Genomic DNA, 20,086 nt, shown 5'->3' on the forward strand with positions numbered 1-20,086 from the left:
TTACTGGCTAGCACAGAGTAGGTGCTCAACAAAATGTGTTTGGTGGATGTATATGTATAGCCTCAGGTCCTTTAGGCACCAGCTGGAAGAACCCTTCTTTTCTTCCCTTCTTTCCTACTCACATGCACTGTAAGAGATCAGAACACAAAACGCTATGAGGAAAAGAAAAAGCAAAAATTCAACCTTAATCCCAATACCCAGGAATAATCACTTTTAACATAGTTCATTTCCACCTGGGGATTTTAAATAAAAGTACATGTCCATATGTATTTTATTAAATAAGTCTTTACGTGGAATAGAAGTTATCCAGGGAAAGAAGTGGTTTGGGGTAGAAGAGAAACACAAGTGGATGGAAAAGCATGGATAAAGACATAAGGGTGTGGAGCCATATGGCTTATTTGGGGAACTAAGAATAGTTCAATATTGAAGAGGTGGGAGTGGGAGATGCTGGGAGAATAGAAAAGGACATTGATGGGTTCCGTGGCTGAAGGGGTACCTGGGTAGTAATAAAAACTTATAGGACAAGGCAATCACTCCTGTATAGACTTTGCGTTTCAGTCAATCAATGGCTCTTTGAAAGAATGATGCCCTACTCTGTGCAAGTCTCTGTGGGGAACACGTAGGATAATAAAACACTGTCATTGCCTTCAAGCAGCTTACAATTTAGTTGGGGGGAAGATACTATATATGAAATTGAAAAGTTCCTCTTGTACCAGAGAATAATGGTAAGTGACAAATGACAGGTACATACATTACTTGGGGGTACAGATAAATAGAAGAGATGTCAAAAAGGAGATGAACTTGTTTGGGGTTTTGAAGAATAGAGAGGTCCTGGCTCAAGTCCCTAATCTGGCATTTCCAGCCCCTTCCCTTATGGTTCCCACTTAAGTCTAGGGCCTTTCCCCTCCCACATGAACAGGTATTGCAATTGAACTAGACTTTTTTTTTTTTAACTGTTCTTCAAATAGACCTTATGGGATCTCATCTCTCTCCTTTGTTATCTGCAATGTCCCATTTGCTTTCTGAGATTTCTGGCTCCTGCTTCCTCTTCAAGTCCTTTGCCTTCCCCGCTGCAGGGAGTGAGGTCAGAATTTGCCTTAGAAGGTACATGAATGGAACTAGAGTTTTCTCTACTGGAAAACTTTGTGTAAGGCTTTAGTGATAGTGCCTAGGTCTCACACCATGCCGTGCCAAACCTCTCAAAAACAAACAAACAAACAAACAAACAAAACTCTCCTTCCACTATCTACATTCTAGTACAAGGGTGTACAAATTGCGGCCCGCGGGCCAACTGTGGCCCATGAGCCATTGTTAATTGGCCCACAGCAAATTCCAAAAATATATTTAGTTTACTTAAATAAAACAGGTGAGGCAATACGTACGTACTTCACCTCGAGTGAGTGGCCCGGCTGTTTGTGTATTTTACCGCATAAGGCCGTTGGTGAAAAACATTGAAAAAAGTTTGGACACCCCTGTTCTAGTAGCTGCAACAAATGTTAAAAAACCTAAATCTGAGAGGCGTCAGGAGCCTGAGAATTTTTTTTATTCAGGCTGGTCTGAGCATATCTTTTAATCTTGACATTTTGCCACAAACTTTGGAAAGCGAAGACATTTTGACTGATGTCCTTCCTTGTCTGGACATACTTTTTAAATGGTACTACTGCCATGGTACTCCATGGGAAAACGATTCTTGGCAAAATAATGAACACAGTATCGCGTAGCATTTGAAAGAGGAAGATTGGCTTGGAGTTGGGTAATTACACTGTTTCTCTGCCCCATCCTCTCTTTATTTTAGAGAGAGAGAGAAAGCAACTTGTATTTCTAGGAATCCTACTTGGTTCAAACAATCCCCAGATTCTTCCAAACAGAAAAGATGTTTTGACACTGGTGGACTGGATTCAATGCTTGCACCTGAAGGGAACATCACGTTATCCAAGGGTTAGAACTCATGGTCACTCAGTGCCCATGGTCACTCAGATACTTAGCGGAGGAGTTAGGATTTGACTCCAGTCTGAACACATGCTTTCAGCCATTACATTATTCCACTTCCTGTGTGTTACTATTTTTACAGAATTCCTGTTCTATTTTCTTCTTTTTCATTACTTTAGTGGCATTTTCAACACTGGACTTAGAGTATTCCCTGACCTGACCAAAGTTTATTCCATTGATGTATTCTTTATACTGTAAGTATGCATGCATGCAATTTTTGGCAATATTTTATTTGACACCAACAAGAAATAGGGTGAGGCCATGGGGGTTGGTTGAAGCCAAGTGAAGCAATTATTTCAAGAAGAAAGCAGTGACCAGCTGTTATAAATGCACTGATGGATGAAGTAAGGCAAGGACTGAGGAACAGCCATTGGATTTACCAACATGGGGCATTGGTCATGCTGACAGGGACAGCTCCAGTGGAGTGCTGTTGGTGGAGAAGTCTGGTTACAGTGCACTAAAGAGAGAATCAGAGGGAGAATTCAAAACAGTGGCCATAACAAACTCTTGAGAAGTTTTACTGTTTAAAGGAAGAAAATCTCTCTGTAATTGGAGAATATTCGGTCAGAAGAAAAGGTTTGTTGTGTGTGAGTGAGTGAGTGTGTGTGTGTGTGTTTAAATGGGAGAAATTATGGCATGTTTGTTTCCTGATAGGAAGGACTGAATAGAAGGGAAATTTGATGATAATGATGATGCTTTATTGTTCCTGTAGTTTTTCATTGCTTTTCAAACACTTTCCCATGTATTATCAAGTTTGCAACTCTCAATCACCTTGTAAGGCATGAAAGGAAGTTATAATTTTTCCATTCTACAAACGAAAAAACTAAGGAATAGAAAACCTAAGTGATGCTTGTCTGAGCAGAGTCCCAAGGAGCAGTCACTAATGGTGCTCAAACTACTTCCTGTGACTTCTGATTGGTGGCCATGTGCTCTTTCCCAAAATCCATGACATAGTCCAGGGTGTTACCTAGTTGTACAGAAGTGAAAAGACATATGCAGAGAGAGTTACAGGTGGATTCTGCACTACAGAGTCAGCAAAATGTTGAATGATAGGATCCACTCTTGGGATTTTGCTAAAAAAAAAATTGACCATGCCTCTTTGCTGCAGAAGAGCTCAGTTCAAAATATAGGTAGTCTTCCAGCAACTAGACTGGCATAGAAATGTTCTCCAGGAGCATCTTCCTGGCAGTGTTTTGCAAGTGGGGTACACTTTAGAAATACTCATAAAATGAAATCCATTGATCACATTCTACCAACCATTTTTAGAGGTTCCATACACTTTTTTAAAAAACCCTTGTTTCTATGGAAAAGTATTTATCGCCGATTCGCAGGAAGTCTCTGAGACCTACCTGCTCTCTTTGCAGATTAAGATTAAATCAGCGACCTCAACCCACATCCAAAGCTCACTCACTTACTGTACATTTGGGGTTATGAGAGCATGTCCACCTAGGATAGTTCTCACCACCTCACTGTACCTCTGAGCCACCAGCAAAGAAAGGCCAATGAAACTTAAAAAGAAATAAGATTCAATTGAATTGTGTCAGGTTACTTATTTAAGTGCATATGTGCAGTAAGAGCCCAGCTCCAGAATGCTTTTATTCACTATGTGTTTTGTTCCTCTCTTGCAGTGAAATTACAGACAACCCTTACATGACTTCAATCCCTGCAAATGCTTTTCAGGGACTGTGCAATGAAACTTTGACACTGTAAGTATTGTTATAATTTTTCCTTTTGACAAATGCCAACAACTGAATTTTGATTTGGGCCACTGTCATATTTTCACAGGCCGTCCAGGAACATACTACCTTATAGTTTGTGCTCTATGGACTAGCAAGTGTTTCACATAATTAAATAAGTGTATTGCCTTATGGTATGGTACTCTATAGATGACAAAATGGTTCAGGTAACAAGACAAGTGTATTCCCTTATAGAAATGGTCAGCACACTTTTTCTGTAAAGAGACATTTAGGTTTTACAGAACACATAGCCTTTGTGGCAACTGCTCAACTCTGCCACTGTAGGGCAAACATGGCCATACACAATACATGAACTAATGAGCATGGCCATATTCCAATAAAGTTTTATTTACAAAAAAAGGCAGTGGGGCCGATTTGGCCTGCAGGCCTTCCAGTATCTCCGTTGTACAGAGGAAGAATCCAGAGTTAAAGCTAATTTAAGTGACTTTCCCAAGATCACTGAGTTAGAAAATGGTGTCACTAAGGGCCTTGCATACTCCCTGTATTCACACTTTAACTGTGTCATCACGAACTATTATTAAGCTCTTATAAAAGGATAGTGAATAGAAAATACAGTGCTGCTCAACATCATTTTTTCAGAGTTTAATGGTTTCTGCTCTTTAGGTGTTCAAAAGGAGATGTTTATCAGGGAAGTTCACAAAATGTTCTAATGAAGATTAATAGAGGCATTAAAGATAAGTTTACTCTCTAAGCTGGTAGAGAATTCCCCTCTCTCATCGTATTAGCCACAAAGTAAAGTTGGGATCACATCCCAAGGGTCTCTTCTCTCTAGTTTCCGTACCACTGCCCAAGTTCAGGCGTGGTGGGGTTTTTGCCCGTATTGTCACCCAGCTCCTTTTCTCTGGTCACACTGCAGTCCAAGACTTCTTTACCATATACAAACCTGACTGAATTATTCCCCAACAAAATTGATTCAAGCTTGCATACAACTCTTCTAAGGGGCCATTTCCAAGCCATTCTAAGTCTATCAGTCTAGGCCCTATGACAGTATCTCAACCTCTGGGACTTGACCCATAGTCTCGAATTTCAGTTCATCTTTCTCCTCAAAACATGGGAGGGCTCTCTGGAAAAGACAAGAGACTCCTTCTCAGTCACCATCTCATTTTTCAGCGCAGCAAACACCTGGGGTCTTAGCTGGCTCCGCCCAAAACCTCCTCTGTAAAAGTTTCCCTTGTGCCATTTACCGCTCATCACATGGAAATTCCATTCAATTTCTTTACAGAAATGTTAACTTCACCTTTTGGCATTTTTTTTCTAAGGACCCATATCCCAAGCAGCCCTCTCCAGTGAAAACTGCTTATTGTCCTACACTTAGTATGGGGCCCAGTAGGCATTTGATAAACATCTAAATGAGGAAACCTCATGTTTCCTGAAATCTAGATGTGGGGATGGCATGGGTTGTCCATTATATTTTTAGATGATTATTTCTACATTCTTGCAAAAGTCCCTGCTTCTTTGAAGTTCATGCTTTAAAAATTATAAGCATGAAAGGATATGTGTCCAACAGCATTTTTTACCCATGTTTCTAGTAGAATAGTTTTAATCAAAGTTTGTAATTTTTTCTTTCTTTACTCTTTTCTCTTTTTACATGCAACTTGTCTCATCAGAGTTTTATTTAATCTCTGAAATGTAACTCCAACAAAGAACTGTTTTATTGTCTAGGACTCCAACAAAGTTTGGGAAAATAGAAATACCCAATAGACAATTCTCACATCTTCATGAAAAAAACTCTAGTTCACACACACAAAAATAAATAAATGATAACTACCAGTGCTTTCTCAGCCCATATCTAGCGTGTCTGTGCACTGCAGTCCTCACCAGGACACCTCAGTAGTGAGAATTCAACACATTGTGTAATTATTTAAAAAACAAAAACAAACAGAGATGACCTCTCACTTTTCCACGACTACATTGGATAAATCCAAGTTTTCAGGGCACTTCTTTAACATGCCATCACATAAGTGTTCCTCGCTGTGTTAAACAGATCGCTATTTCATCCTCCCAGCAGCCTTTTGATTAGGTATTATTATCATATTTTTACAAATAAGGAAAGTGAGGATAATAGAGGGTGAGAAAATTTCAGGAGCACCTCCTAGGAAGTGACAGAGCCAGGTTTAATTCCAAATTTGGAGTCTCTTTTTATGCTTCTTCATGTGCTACCAGAGCTTACAGGTCATGGACTACAGTATTGTTCAGAGTCCCCTACAGTTGTCATCACTTGTGCCTGACTGTGGTCATGCTGCCTTCTCTTATCTCGTGAATAAAGCTCCAAATAACTCCCATGTAGCACTGTGGAGACCAGAGTTCCCACAGCTGGGGCTCCTGCGCAAATGATGCGTGCTGTTGGTGCGTGAGAAGGATCATTTTTGAGGTCAGACATCCTGATTTCTGACAGCTCCGCATCAGTGCGGTTTTGGCAAATCACCTCCATGTCTCAGTAATGTAACTAGGTAACAGAGGTGATAACTTCAGGCCAGCCCCTGGAATCACTGTATGAACTAATCGGTTGCAGAAACATAGCAACAAATTAAAACATTACAATTTCCACAAAAGGGCATGGTCTATCTACTTTCTTAAATTTACCTTTGAAGTTCAATTTAATTAAGCCCACAACATTAAGCATTCATTCTCTGATAAGCTCTGAATATAAAATATGGATAAAATACAAATGTGAAGTAGCATTTTAAATAGAAAAATATAAAACCTATGCATTTAGATGAATAATGTCTTTAAAAGTGTTCATCTTAAGAAACTGAAGTTATTCCTCCGTTATTGACATTGGGTTAACTATTTTTTGAGTAGATGTGGAACATTTTTTAAAAAGTGCTTAAAGGTAGCAAATCTTTGTTCCTCTTAGTGAACCTGCTCCTGAGAAACAGCTTAAAATTACTAGAAGCTAAGTCTGGAGGCTGGAGATTCAAACTGGGAAATATTATTCTATGTCCCAAACAAGACATACTGTAGTTTTCTAGTGGGGCTCATCTGTGGGGCCTGAGAACCTTCATGCACATTTCTGATACTGAAGAAATGAAGCTCAACCTCAGAAAAGGACCAGCACCACCTCTCATAGGTCATTGATTTCTCCCCTCTCTGTTGATTGTAGGAAACTATACAACAACGGCTTTACTTCAATCCGAGGACATGCTTTCAATGGGACAAAGCTGGATGCTGTGTAAGTCAAGGATAGCCATGGAAACTGCTATCTTCCCCCAACTCCCACCCCCAAGAAGGACTGTGCAATGGGTCAGAATTCTTCTAGAGATAGCTTGTGCCAGATCATTCCCCAACCACAGAGTTAGTATGACCAAGACTTGGGGATTACGTTAAGGAACTTGGCAAGAGCCAGCATTAGTGGACACTTATATTGACTCCAATTCTAAATCCCAAAGCTTTTATCCTTGATAAAATGGAGGACTATGATGTCACATTCAGTTATCTTTTAGGAGTGAGTGTGAGTGTGTGTGAGTGTGTGTGTGTGTGAACGTTCATATACTATGCTCATGAAGTAAAAGAGTATTTAATTAAGTCCAACACTATTCAGAAAGTAAAATTTTTCTCTTAGTTCTTTTTTGACATGTTTTCAGGAAAGATGTCAGTTTACACTTGATTCACTCAGAAATAGCTGAAAAGCCACATCCAACTTTTGCCTTCCCCTGAAATAAATAATGCCTTGAACAGAATATCTTTTGGTATTCCAAAAGATAACCATTGACATGGGTTTCTGTCTTTGTTGTACTTTTCTATCAGGTCTTTGTGGTCCCCAGGATCTATGCCAGGGCATACTATGTGTCTAAGAACTTGTAGACTGGTTCAGTAACACTGTGTGTGTATCAACCTAATATCTAACAAATAAATAAAAAAAACTTTAGTAGAGCCTTCTTCCCACAGTATGGTACACTATTTAATTTGTAAGACCCTCCTACTACAAAACAACTAGATCATACCTTTAAAAAAAAACAACAACAAACATTTAATTTCATAACTACAAGAGAGGGGAAATAAAATAAACTAACAAACCACAAGCTGAAGCCAAAGTGGTGAGGGCTCACACCGGGTGCAGCTCCCTTCGGGGTAGCGGCCAACGTCAGTACTGCCAGGAGACTAGGCTTTATCCAGTGAGAAGGCAGGGGACATGATATAAACCTGAGACTCCTGGATTAATCCAAGGATCCTGGACAAGTGCCATACAAAGAGTACCTACAGACTCCTGGCAGAAATAAATGCAAATCTCTACAGCAGAAAGAATCCCAGTGCAGGTTCCCATGCTTTTTTAAAAGATTACGATCAATCAAATATGAGCTCACAACCAAAAATCACACATAGGAGAAGAAAAAAACCATCCTGGGTAAGAATCAGCTGAAGCGACAACCGATCTTTGTGTTTGATTTGTTTCATAACACTTCATTGAATATTTTTTAACAACTATATATTTTCAATTCCAGAAGTGTTTTTAAAAAATTACCACTAATCTTTGACAATCTTGTTGCTTACTCATTTTTGTGATTCTTCTTCCCCTCCCCCCTGCCCCGACTGGTGATAAAAAGATGAGCAAGAACAGTGTCCTCCCCACCCACACTGAACACACATTCTGCTGGGGTCAACTCGAGGGCAGCAGTATCAAGAGTCAAAGTACATTAAGGAGAAATGTACCCAAACCCAACTATGCATTTCAAATTAAAAATAACTGAACACTAAATATCTAATAGCATTGGCCTCCTTGCTTGGAGATATAAGTATGATTTTCCCTAGATTTTTTTAAATCATTAGCATTTGATTTTGATATTACATGAATCTAACCAAACATCTTCCTCTTTGATTCAACTATTCCTAGAAATCCCTGACCCTCAGGAAAACGATCCTCCTGGTTCAAATGTTCTATGAATGAAGTGAAGCATGGGGACTCCTTAAAATAATTATGACAGTTTATAGATACTTAGGGTATAAAGATTTCAGAAGACTTTCATGCTGTTCTCGACACTGGGGACACCAAGAGAGTATCGTTACGGCAACAGAGAACCACATTAGCAAGGGCAGGGGTAGGAATAGTGAAGAAACATTCAACCAAAACTGATAATAAGGTTTCTGAGTTCAGTGTGTCCCGCTGACTCTTGCTTAAATCAAAACTGCCTTTCCAGAATGCTAGATGAGAAAAAGAACCAGAAACCAATCTACCTTGGATATTGGGGAATTCATTTCTAAAACTTGTATTTTTCCACAAGCAAAGGGGATCAAATATATGGTGATGGAAGGAGAACTGACTCTGGGTGGTGAACACACAATGTGATTTATAGACGATGTAATACAGAATTGTACACCTGAAATCTATGTAACTTTGCTAACAATTGTCACCCCAATAAACTTTAATTTAAAAAAAAATAATTTTAAAGCCCAAGATTAGGATCTACGCTTTAAATTGTTTCTTCATCCTGCCATATTTAGTCATTGGAAGGTATCACCCTCAATCACTCTCAGTTAATCATTTTTCTAAGGACAGAGATTTGGGGTATAAAGTTCAGACTTTAAAGTCTACGAAGCAATGGTTCTAAATACTGGCTGGAAATCTGAATCACCTGAAGAGATTTGGAAGCACTGATGACTATGTTTTACCACCAGCCATTCTGGTTTAATCGCTCTAGGTGTCGCCAAGACTTTGGGGATTTACAAATCTCACCCCAGTATGGCTTATGTAAAGCAAACTCCAGGAACTGCTATTATGGAATCCTTACATCAGTCTTCTGGCCCAGTAGTCACATTTTACATATGAAGCCCAAAGTGAATACGTGCCTTTTTTTTTTAAATGTGTTTTTTTTTTAATGTGGCTTTTTAAAAATTTGATAGAGCTGTCTAGTGGCCAAGCCAAAACCAAAACCTGGCTCCCCTAGTTTAAGACTCTTCCCTGTGTCCTACTGGGATTCATCATTGCGGACCTAGCAGCCACCACCAAGGCTTGGACACCCAATATCTGGCCACTTGTTTCTTAGCCCATGAGGATGTTTAGACTTCATAGTTCAGTCCATTAAAGGCATGAAATACAGAAGGTAAAATACCTTGCAGCTGGGAAGAGTGGACTCATGCGAGAGAAAAGAAGACAGTCAAGACTCAAGGCGCAGTCAGTAGAAACTTCAGAAAATAGTCACACTGAGCAACAGTGTAATTAGTCAGTGAGAACCTGACATTAGCAATGCAGCAAAGTCACCAGCTCAGCGAGCCTCCAAATCAGGTCTTTCTACTTCGATGCAAAGGTCAGCATAGCAAAATGTTACTGAATTCAAAGAATTGGGGATGAAGTGAGGCCATTTTGCTTCAAAACATCTCCTACCTATTCATAACTGGCCTCTTGGTCATGTTTAAAGAACTCCACAAAGACTTCAAGAGGCTTTCAAAGTGAATCTTCTGTAATTAGGAGACTTTGCTGTCCTAAGTGCATCTTATTGTAAGTCTAGTAGCCTATTACTTTATGGCTTTGGCCATAAACTCAGCTGCAGAATAGAGACATTTTCTATTGCAAAGAGAAAAACTAACAAGGAAACAATCATTTCTGTCCCAGCTTCTCTTCTTTTGTGATAAGAGAAGAGATGGGTGGGGAGGGAATGTTCCGTAAACTTTCTTTCCATGGTAAATTAATGGGTGTTACTTTTAAAAAGCTATTCATGACCTTAAAAGTTAAAATATCAAAGTGCACTTCTCTGGTCTTTTAATAGAACAATCTGAATTACTGGTATCCAAGAGCGGGGTATAGCATGCAGAATTTCCCAGGGAGCTTTTGGTGCCAGGAACATCTCTCCGGATTGGTATTTCACAGAATACTAATGTTACTCAAGAGGATTCTTTTAATATACTACCTGGTGAGGCAGGTAAATTAGACAAGGTTTGTTCTAGAGGTAGCTTGTGTAGAATCTAAGACCTCATAAGTGTTTCAGATCATCTGGTAGTCTTCTGAAATTAAATCTATGAAGAGATTATATAGGGAGACTCTCTCAACATTCCTACCAGCTTTCTCCTCAGACCATATCACGGTCTCTGTGAGAGGCTTGGCTGATGGCAGAGTTATTCTGTTGGAGACAATGGATTTTAATTCACTGGTTTTTTTCATTACAGTCTGTTCTAGTCATTGTAACCATACCTTGAAACACAAGAAAGAAATCAGTGCTCCATTTTCACCTTACTTTCTTGGCATTGTTATGTAAGATATTAAAGTTCTTGGGAAGAGTTTCATAAATGTGGGGAATACTTTTTCTGGAAAGGGCCAGATAGCAAATATTTTGGGCTTTGTGAGCCATATGATCTCAGTTGCAGCTATTCAACTCTTCCATTGTAGTGTGAGAGTAGCCACAGACAATACAGCCACTTCATAAGAAGTGAGTGTGGCTGTGTTCCAATAAAACTTTATTTACAAAAACAGTCAGCAAGCAGGATTTGACTGGATGGCCATAATTTGTGAACCACTGGTCTAGATGAAGATATTCAGTGAGGATGACCATTGTGTGATTAAATATGTAGTCTACTTTCCCCAATTCCTGGTAAAGGTTAATGGACAAGTATAGGATGGACATAAGAAGTATCTGGATAAAAAGTATTTTGGGGTTTGAAAGTTCAGATCCGAGCATAATAGAAAACAAAAATCTTTTTTTTCCAATCAGTATTTTGAATCCAAACTTGAAACTCTGCTCGGTGATAAAGTAATATTCTATCTATTCTTCATTCTACCCTAAGTTTCTGACTCCTGGTTAAGATAAACTTATTTTTTCTTAGCTTTAAGAACTTCAGTAAAAGGTGTCATGCAAATCCAAGGTAAAATCAAGATGATTGTGATAAGTAGGTCTGGGACTAAAGGAAAATAAGGGTTGAACCAGAGATGGAGAAAACAGAGGCCAAGTTTCCATAGTAGTAATGAAATAGTATTATTCACTTTGTGATTTTGACATAGGACTGATGCCTCTAGTCTCAATGCTAATTGTAATTTTAAACCAATGTAAACACATCAATATCCTAAAATTATCCTATAAGTGTTAAAAGATTGCACCAAGCATCTTAGCAATTTGGTAAATTTTCCAAGTGTGTTCAAATATCTTTAGGTTCAAATTTAAATAATATGTCATCCAACAGAACAGTTATTCCCCATCATCTGCCTCATGACAATTTACTGAAATTAGCAGATTTGATCTTATTTAGACCCAATTTTTTTAGTATAACTGAAGAATATGATTGCAGCCAAGTTGGACAAATTCCACATTGAGAACAAGCACTGATGCCTCCGCAGCAGTTGGGTAATTAGTTAAAAGTTCACGAAAATTATGGCAGATGTGTAAAAGCACATGGTCCTGTGATTTCATATGGAACCAAGCACACTGTCATCACTCAGAGGTGAAATTAATAAAAAACACAAGCATCCTTTGTTCAACAGAAGTTGAACTGCTCTCCGTCGCAAGTTAAGTCACACATTCATTCTTTGGAAACTCTTTTCCATCCTCTCTTTCCACACAGGCTCGTGTGGGGATATGTTGCTCATCTCAGAAATGTCTAATTCTCTGTATTGTATTTTCTATTCTCAAACTCTAGTAACTAGCTACTATCTAACAGTAAACATTTGGGTAAGGGAAAGAAATACCATCTTGATTGCTAAGAATGTACCAAAACACTAATCATTATGAACAGAGAAGTCAACACAACTCATGTGCTAATTAGCATCACATATTAGCTGAGTAGAAGCAAAACACTGCAGCTTGGAGCACTGGGAAAAGATGACGATAGGGAAGATTATAGGCTTAAGCAAGCTATTATTTCTCACAGGGTAAGTATTTAAACAGCTTGTAGGATATGCTCCAAGGCTGGCTTTTACCTCTGCTTATTGAAACCTTGAGCATTTTCTCACCTGTGACTGTTTACGGACAGGTGTCCTGATTTCTGTTACCAAAAGCATTTCCATAGAGCAGTGAGGGCTGGGCAGGGGTTCCCTTTACTGTTCCAAATAATGAACGCTATGCGAGAGAAACACGGTTCCCCACAGAAGTGTTCTCATGAGAGTCTCACAACATGGACAAGTGACAGTGCACATGTCCCTAAAGGGATTATGGAGATACAGACTGAAATGCCATCTTAGAGCTAAAATGTATCCTAAAACTCCCCAGAGAGCAATGCTCAGCTGCCACCACAACTTTCTTTGCCACAGTCATACTCCTTCCTCTGACATAGGTCACTTCCTCATGCAAACATAACATAGAGGGTGCTTCTAGCTAGGAGTTACCCAGCAACTGGACTTTCATTTATTCATTCAGCATGTTTTTATTGAATGGCTTCTATGTGCCAAGAGTGAGTCCAGTGGAGATGTGAACCAAAATATTGTAACTATAATACTGAGTTCTTCAATTGAATATTCTTCCCCAAGGCATTCCAGATCGTCTTCATTTCCCTGACCACAATGTTTTTCCTTAACTGTGAGATACACAGCACTTAAAGGAGGGCAGCATTTCTTAACAGCCCTCAGTCTCCCACAAATGAAAAATCTGGCACATCTTTTCTAGGAAGATCTTCATTTCTTCCAAGAAATTCTTGAAGAGGTGTAAGTCATCCAAACAATGAAACAGTGTTGAAAACACACCTGTAGCAGGGTCCATATTACTTTTAAAGGTACTACCCCATTACTCTCCTTTCCCAGTATTTGTATTTAGAAATCATAAATTTCAAGAAGTCTTTCCTGTCCTCTCTGACTCCAAGACGTTCTACTCTATTGTAAGTTCATTTATGTTCACCTTGTCCTTGCAATAGATACTTTAAATGATCACACACCCTTATAAAATAATTGTTGTCTGGAGTAGTTACCCATATAACCTACCAAGATTTGTGATTGATTTATCCAAGCTGGTTTACAGAAAGTGGATTCTAGAAGAATCAGGATAAGTCATGGTCAAAGAATCAGTTAACTAGACTAGCATTCCGAATAAACATTAGTGATAAATGGGGCTGATGGAAGCACTTTCTTCCTGGCTATTAAAGCTTCTGCAGATGTGTTTCTGCATTCCACCCCATTAGATTCAGTTGGAAGGTAGTAGCAGCAATCTGAACCCAGGTTAAAAGCGAAATAGTGCAGCCCTCCACACTACTGAAGCAGTGACAGTTTCATTTTTAAGCACCTAATTATCTCTAAGAGGTAAAGTGCCCAAACAACCCTGTTGGTTTCAGAGAATGCAGGCTCCCTCAAGACTCAGTTCATCTCCGTTCAAGTTGGCTGCACCCTCCATCCTCCTTCTCCCCTCCTGGACTCTGGCTGGCTTTTCCAGTTTGCAATCTTCTGCAGTGTTTCTGGTAAACTGCAATACTTATCAACCAGCCTCCGTATCCTTGGGGGCGTACTGAATATCAGATGAAAACACTGCAGAATTGGACAAGCAATTATTTAGTTCTACAATAATTTCTAATGATTAGACCAAGCCTATTTTCACTCGCAGCAGTTGGAGATGAGGACAAACTGAGATGAACTCATCAGGCATTACTTGATTCTCAGCAGTCTGGGAACAGAATGTGATCTGTGAGCGGCATGGTCCAAAGAATACAAAAAGAGACACAAGCCAGCATGGCTATCGTGCTGAGCTTAGTTGTCTTTTATGAAATCATGCTGTTCCCGGTCTTCTCTCCCGTTGTTGTTTTCTCCAAGGTGCCTCTTGCCTGCTCCAGCTATCACTGACCAAAGGAACTCTGTGGACACAGTGGGTTGAAGGAAAAATCAAACAATGAGCAAATGAAGCCTGTGATTGAGAGCCGTAGTTGATAGCCCTTCATCCAGAAGACACAGATTGGCCACTGTAGCACCTCAGTGGGGCCTAACATATATGACATTAACTGGCCCCCTCCATTTCAGACGTAACAATGCCCTGGAAGCTTGGTGTCCAGTCACTGCCAAAGAGGCCATGTCTGGGCCATACCCTTGTGGCATTTGTAAACCAGCTGTCCTGTCACGGCCATCAAGAAAGTCAGTTGACCATTACACCATATGCTAGTCTTCTAGTCTTTCATTTTCCACTATTTTTCACATGTGTCACCCTACGAATTTAGCATCACCCACCTCACTATTTTGGAAGACAGGTGCGTTGATTTTTTTTTTCATTCACTCATTTATACATTCATTCAACAAATAGTTTTAGAGGCATTGAATTCGGCACTTATGGCACAGCAATGAATGAGAGAGAGAGCTTATATTCTGGCTGGAGAGACAGATGATGAACAAGTAATCAGATAAAAAAACAAGATAATTTTATATTGTGATAATGCCATAAAAGAAATAAAAGCCATGCTTAGGAAAACTGATGGCATTAGGATGTTCTCAACCTCAGTTTGAGAAAAAATGGAAAGAATCACAAACTCTATACCAATTTATGAGACTTCACTGTGTGGAGTTGAAGTACTTACTTGTCACTTGGTTAATCCCTCGTCCTGCCCAGAAGAGGGAGAATTCATTGGTGGATGTTAAAACTCTTGTTCCTCCAAATGCGCCAGTAAAGATCCATCTTTGGCTCTGACGCTGCCATCTCTTCTTCTAAGTAAGTTCCATCCTCCACAGAAGAGCTGCTGGACCAGGAGAGGCTGAGGGCAGGAATCTCACAGCAGCACGGCTCCTGCCTTTGCCCTCAACAGCAACAGAGGCTGCTTCCCCTCAAGTCAACCACCATCGAAGCCACCTTCCTGCTCCTCAACTCTGATTCAGAGAAAGGGAGGAGGGCTCTGAAAAAGGAATCATTCTGACTGAAAGTCTTCATGTCACACTGCTATTATGAACCATCATCCTTGAGACTTTTCCATCATGAAGAGCAAACACCATAAATAGAAGGATGGAAGCATTACCCATATCTAAGCAGACCTCCTAAGGGTCTTCGCTATATCCATTTTGCGTCAGCAGGTGACCATTCACTAATTTTTCAATTGAGTAGGCTATGTGGTGAGTTAATCTAAACATGTAAACTGAGATCACATATAACAAGGATATACATGTGCTATGCTTCTTTTTAGACAAGTTTGTTCTCTAAAAACGCTGGAGGTGTTGGGGGGGTAGGGGGGACGAAGCCAGTTTCAAAATCCTTGGAAGCTTTTATCCATTGGGAGGTAATTTTATGTTTCAGAATCACTTTGTGACTTAATTGCTTCAAAAATATTTTACCCTTAAATGCCCAATATATTTTCAAAAGGGAAAGATCAACGTGACCATCAAACTCCTTCCATGAAAGGTACACTCTGTAATCTTATCTACATAACCTGCCTTCCACCAAATAAGATTGTGAGAGAAAATGCAGGCCACCCAATTAAATCTGAATTTCACAAAGGAAAGAAGGAAACAAATAGAAAGCACATTTCTTCAGTTGTGTGTGGTAGAGTACACACCACTTACTCTCCAGCTGTTTGCACTCCTCATGTGGCCAACAACCAAAATAAAATAAGCCATTATTTAAAATAAATAAATAAATAGATAGATAAATAAATAAATTTGAATTTCAGATATATAATGAATAACTTTTAGTATAAGTTTTTCAAAAAATTGCATGGGGAATACTTATACTAAAAAATATTCACTGTTTATCTAGGTTGTATTTTTATTTGCTAAATATGGCAACTCTGTCCCAAAGAAAAGGTCTGAATTTCTGACAGTCCATCACCCCTCACCACCTTCACCACCTTCATTCTGTTCCTGATTGAAGCCCAGTCTTCAAGAGTAAATGGGAATACTGATCAATATAGAGAAAACAAAATTAAATCAGTTGGTCTTGAAGAGGACTGACAAATACAATTACCACTGGCCAGGTACATAGGGAATTAGGCAACTTTTGTAAAATTAGATATGCAAACTACATCATAAACGTGCTCACTTTCAAAGACTTCTACCATAATTAACATGCATAAATTTGCATAATTGAAACCTAGAATGTTTTCAGTGCTCAAACCGGAAGAAGCTAATTCTTAAATTTCCAAATTCTTAAAAACCAACTAATAGCTATGGGAAACTATGCTCACATTTTATTTTGGTATTTGTGTTCATTTGCTTAACCTCACCTAATCCATTCTCTCTCTCTCTCTCTCTCTCTCTCTCTCTCTCTCTCTAGTTATCTGAACAAGAATAAATACCTGACAGTTATTGACAAAGATGCATTTGGAGGAGTATACAATGGACCAACCTTGCTGTGAGTAAGACATACCAAAGAATATTTCAGTCTTTTTCTCTTTTCTTTTTCTGGAAGGGAGGAGGGCATTAAGAGGAACAGCTGATGTTCGTGGGTAGGGAATATTGTTGTCTTAGATAAAGACTTCTGCTAGTACTTTTCTGCCCAGCTGTATAGGCTACTGCTTGCAAGAAAGTGCTTGTTCTTTGAGACTCATGCCCGAAGGCTCCATGTCCCATCATGCCACCCTGATGTCTGATCAGACAGCCATTCATGGTGGACATTCATGGAGGCCCTCTCATGGAACAAATCAGACATTTTGAATGGCTGCTGTTTGCATAATTCTGAGACATGAGGTCTACAAATAGGATGAAGGCACTCTAGATTACACAGAAAATGTGTATGTGCACTGCACAATGCCTGGCACAAAGAAGGAATGGTATAAATGATAGTTTGATTCATATCTGAAAGAACTCGTCATCAGGGGAAATGGCATGTAAACATTTTTAAAAACAGCATGGAAAAAAGTACCTATTTGTGCATTTCCTCTGATTTACATTTCCATGTCCAATTGGTGAGCAAGTTCTATCAAGTCTGTCTCCCTCAAGCTTTTTGATCAGTGCTGTCTTCTCCGTCCCTTTGGTTTTGTCTTAGTTTAGAATCTCATCACTGAGCATCTAGTCAAGCCCTTGCCAAAATGGAACATTGCACCTCAGGAGAAGAACAAGACAATCCAGCACAGGCAAAAAAATATTAGAAGCTCTATGCATATGTATGTTTTTAAAAAATAATCAACAAATTAAGTTTTACTGATATTTTATATACTGCTGACCACTATTCCTCATGTGTCAGGTAGGGAATGGATTCATCCCAAGGAAAGAGTGGGTGATCCACAGTCTCAAGAACTTATCCTTGCTCTTTCACTTTTAATGATTTTACTTCATTTTTAATTGAATGCACCCACCTAAGTGGCTTTGTGGCCTTAGTCTCTTAATACATAGGTGCCATATACGAGTAAGTGCATCAAGTGACCCTGAAAATCTACTGTACCATACGGGGGTTCGTTGTTAACTCGGGGCAAAGTACTTAAAAGTTATTATGCATTTTTCTTTTTACAAAGAAGACAAGTAAAAAGATGTGTTGAACTTTTCTGAGAATTTTTTTAACCTGAAATATACTTTTAAAAGACATTTTTAACTGTTCTTTCAAGATAAAGCTGATACTTCACCAATGCATGAGGAAAGTTGTTGCTTTTCTAAAGAAATTTATTATTTGGAAAGAGCCTTTAGAAACAAATATTTGGGAACATTTCCATGTTATATGATTTTCTTGATGAAAATGGTGAATGTCACTTATAAAAATTGTTCCGTTAAAGTCAGAAATTAAATTTTAACTTGTTTTTAAATTGTTCAAATCAAGAGTTGAAATGGGTTTAAAATCCATGTGTATAAAACATGAAAATGAAACACCTTCAGATTAGTTTGCAAAAACAACTGATTGAAATCTAAGAATATGAATTTCAATAAAAACATGTATTTAATTACTGAAGTGGATTGAAAGATGAGAATCTTAATTTAGTAAGTATAGCCAAGCCTGCCCTATTCCATTTGGAATCATCTATCTTTATGAGATAATTTTTTCAATTAAGACAGCTAGCTATTTCAACCAAAACTGAAATCAATTGCAAGAAGCAATCAACACAGGAAAGAAACAGATGGAATTCCCAGGATGACCAAAAAGGGAGGTCCTAGAAATCTTGAGACTAAGACATCAGAGTTAAAGGATGGAGGGCTCCAAGGGAAAGTTCTAGAAATAAAAAAGGATTGATAGATTATCTGACAGGGTTGACTGTATGAAAAACTGGTTTAAAAAAGTGTTCTACGGAACTTGAGAGCACATGGTTAAGACTTAGCAAGAGGTCCACCAAGTTCTTTTAATAAGAGAGCCAGACATCTCATGAAGAAACAAAAAAAGTCACACAAGAGAGGAAATGAGTCACAATATGCTGAACTGTAATAACCAAATACTGAATATGGGTTTAACCAAATATGTTCTAAAACTATTTCAGGAAAGTAGAGGGAAGTGTCAGGAGGGGGGATGTGTGTTGGGGACGGGGGGTGATGGAAGAGAGCTAAATCCTCATCTTCCATAGTAGGGAGTCAGTGGGTGAATCAAAAACAAATAAATCAAGAAATGTTTAATTATGGGAAAAATGGCAAAAGTTGAAAATGGTTGCTTATGGGGATTCTGGAAGTACTGCAGGGAGGGGCTTCACAGGGGCCTGATGTGTGCATTATCAAGCTTGCAATTTGCTTTTTAAAAAATAGGTCCATGTATTATTTTCATAAAAATGAAATTTAAAAAGAAAGCCACAAAGCATAAGAAAGAGAGGACAATGGGATGGCAGCATTTGGGATGCCAGTAGGAAGAAAGTAAGAAATGAACAAAAAAGCATCCAGTATCGTTCAAATTCCCAGCACAGTTTTTGTCTTAAAATGAATTTGTTAAGTAATTATGCATGGCCTTGTGATGTCACTTTAATTCCTGTCTTGAACTTTTGTTAAAATCTTCATTGCTTTATTTCCCACATATCTTCTTCCCATAACTAGTTTTCAAGATCCTAGAGAAAATGGACTATGTCTTATAATTTTTGTAATTCCCTTATTTCAAAAGAGAAGACAGCAAGTACTCAATAAATAGTTGATAAATTGTAACTGAATTTCAAATAACCATGATTTGGTTCTGATTTGATGTAAAAGTCAAACTTGGAAAATCTTAAACTCCATCTAAAGAAAAGAATTGGCTGGCGTATGTATTTCTGCCTTATTAAGGTGTTTATGAAAGAATACATTCATCTCTAACAGTTGATAAAAACCGTGAAACTTGCTTACTTAATTTATCACCTTTTTTCAAGGTAATTTCTCAAAAAAGAATCTAATTTAAAACAGGTACAACTTCTAAAGTGAGATCTAGTCTCCAATTTTTGCTATTTTTTAAAAAAGCCTTTTCAACTTAATAACATTTTTTACTTACTGATTTTTTTAATCAAGATATACGACCTCATTTTCTATTTTTATACTTTCCATTTTTTATTATCTAGTTTTCTTTTAATCTTATTTTGAAAGACAAGCTCTTGGTGTTTATAATCTCAATGGAAAGAACACACTGAAATGCAATGCCTTCCATAATAACCAGAGT

At 38.5% G+C, this 20,086-nt stretch overlaps 1 protein-coding gene across 1 annotated transcript in view; it reads left to right on the forward strand.

Moving 5' to 3' along the window:
* Positions 1-20,086, forward strand: part of TSHR (thyroid stimulating hormone receptor) — a 102,966-nt gene that overhangs the window by 61,245 nt on the left and 21,635 nt on the right. The window contains exons 5-8 of the mRNA XM_019731093.3: positions 2,109-2,183; positions 3,618-3,695; positions 6,850-6,918; positions 16,832-16,909. Of these exons, the coding sequence (XP_019586652.2) occupies positions 2,109-2,183; positions 3,618-3,695; positions 6,850-6,918; positions 16,832-16,909 (300 nt within the window). The remainder of the gene's footprint in view (positions 1-2,108; positions 2,184-3,617; positions 3,696-6,849; positions 6,919-16,831; positions 16,910-20,086) is intronic.

This window comes from Rhinolophus sinicus, chromosome 3 (genome assembly GCF_057876585.1).
Source record: "Rhinolophus sinicus isolate RSI-liver-muscle chromosome 3, RSI-T2T, whole genome shotgun sequence".
In the NCBI taxonomy this organism is placed as follows: domain Eukaryota; kingdom Metazoa; phylum Chordata; class Mammalia; order Chiroptera; family Rhinolophidae; genus Rhinolophus; species Rhinolophus sinicus.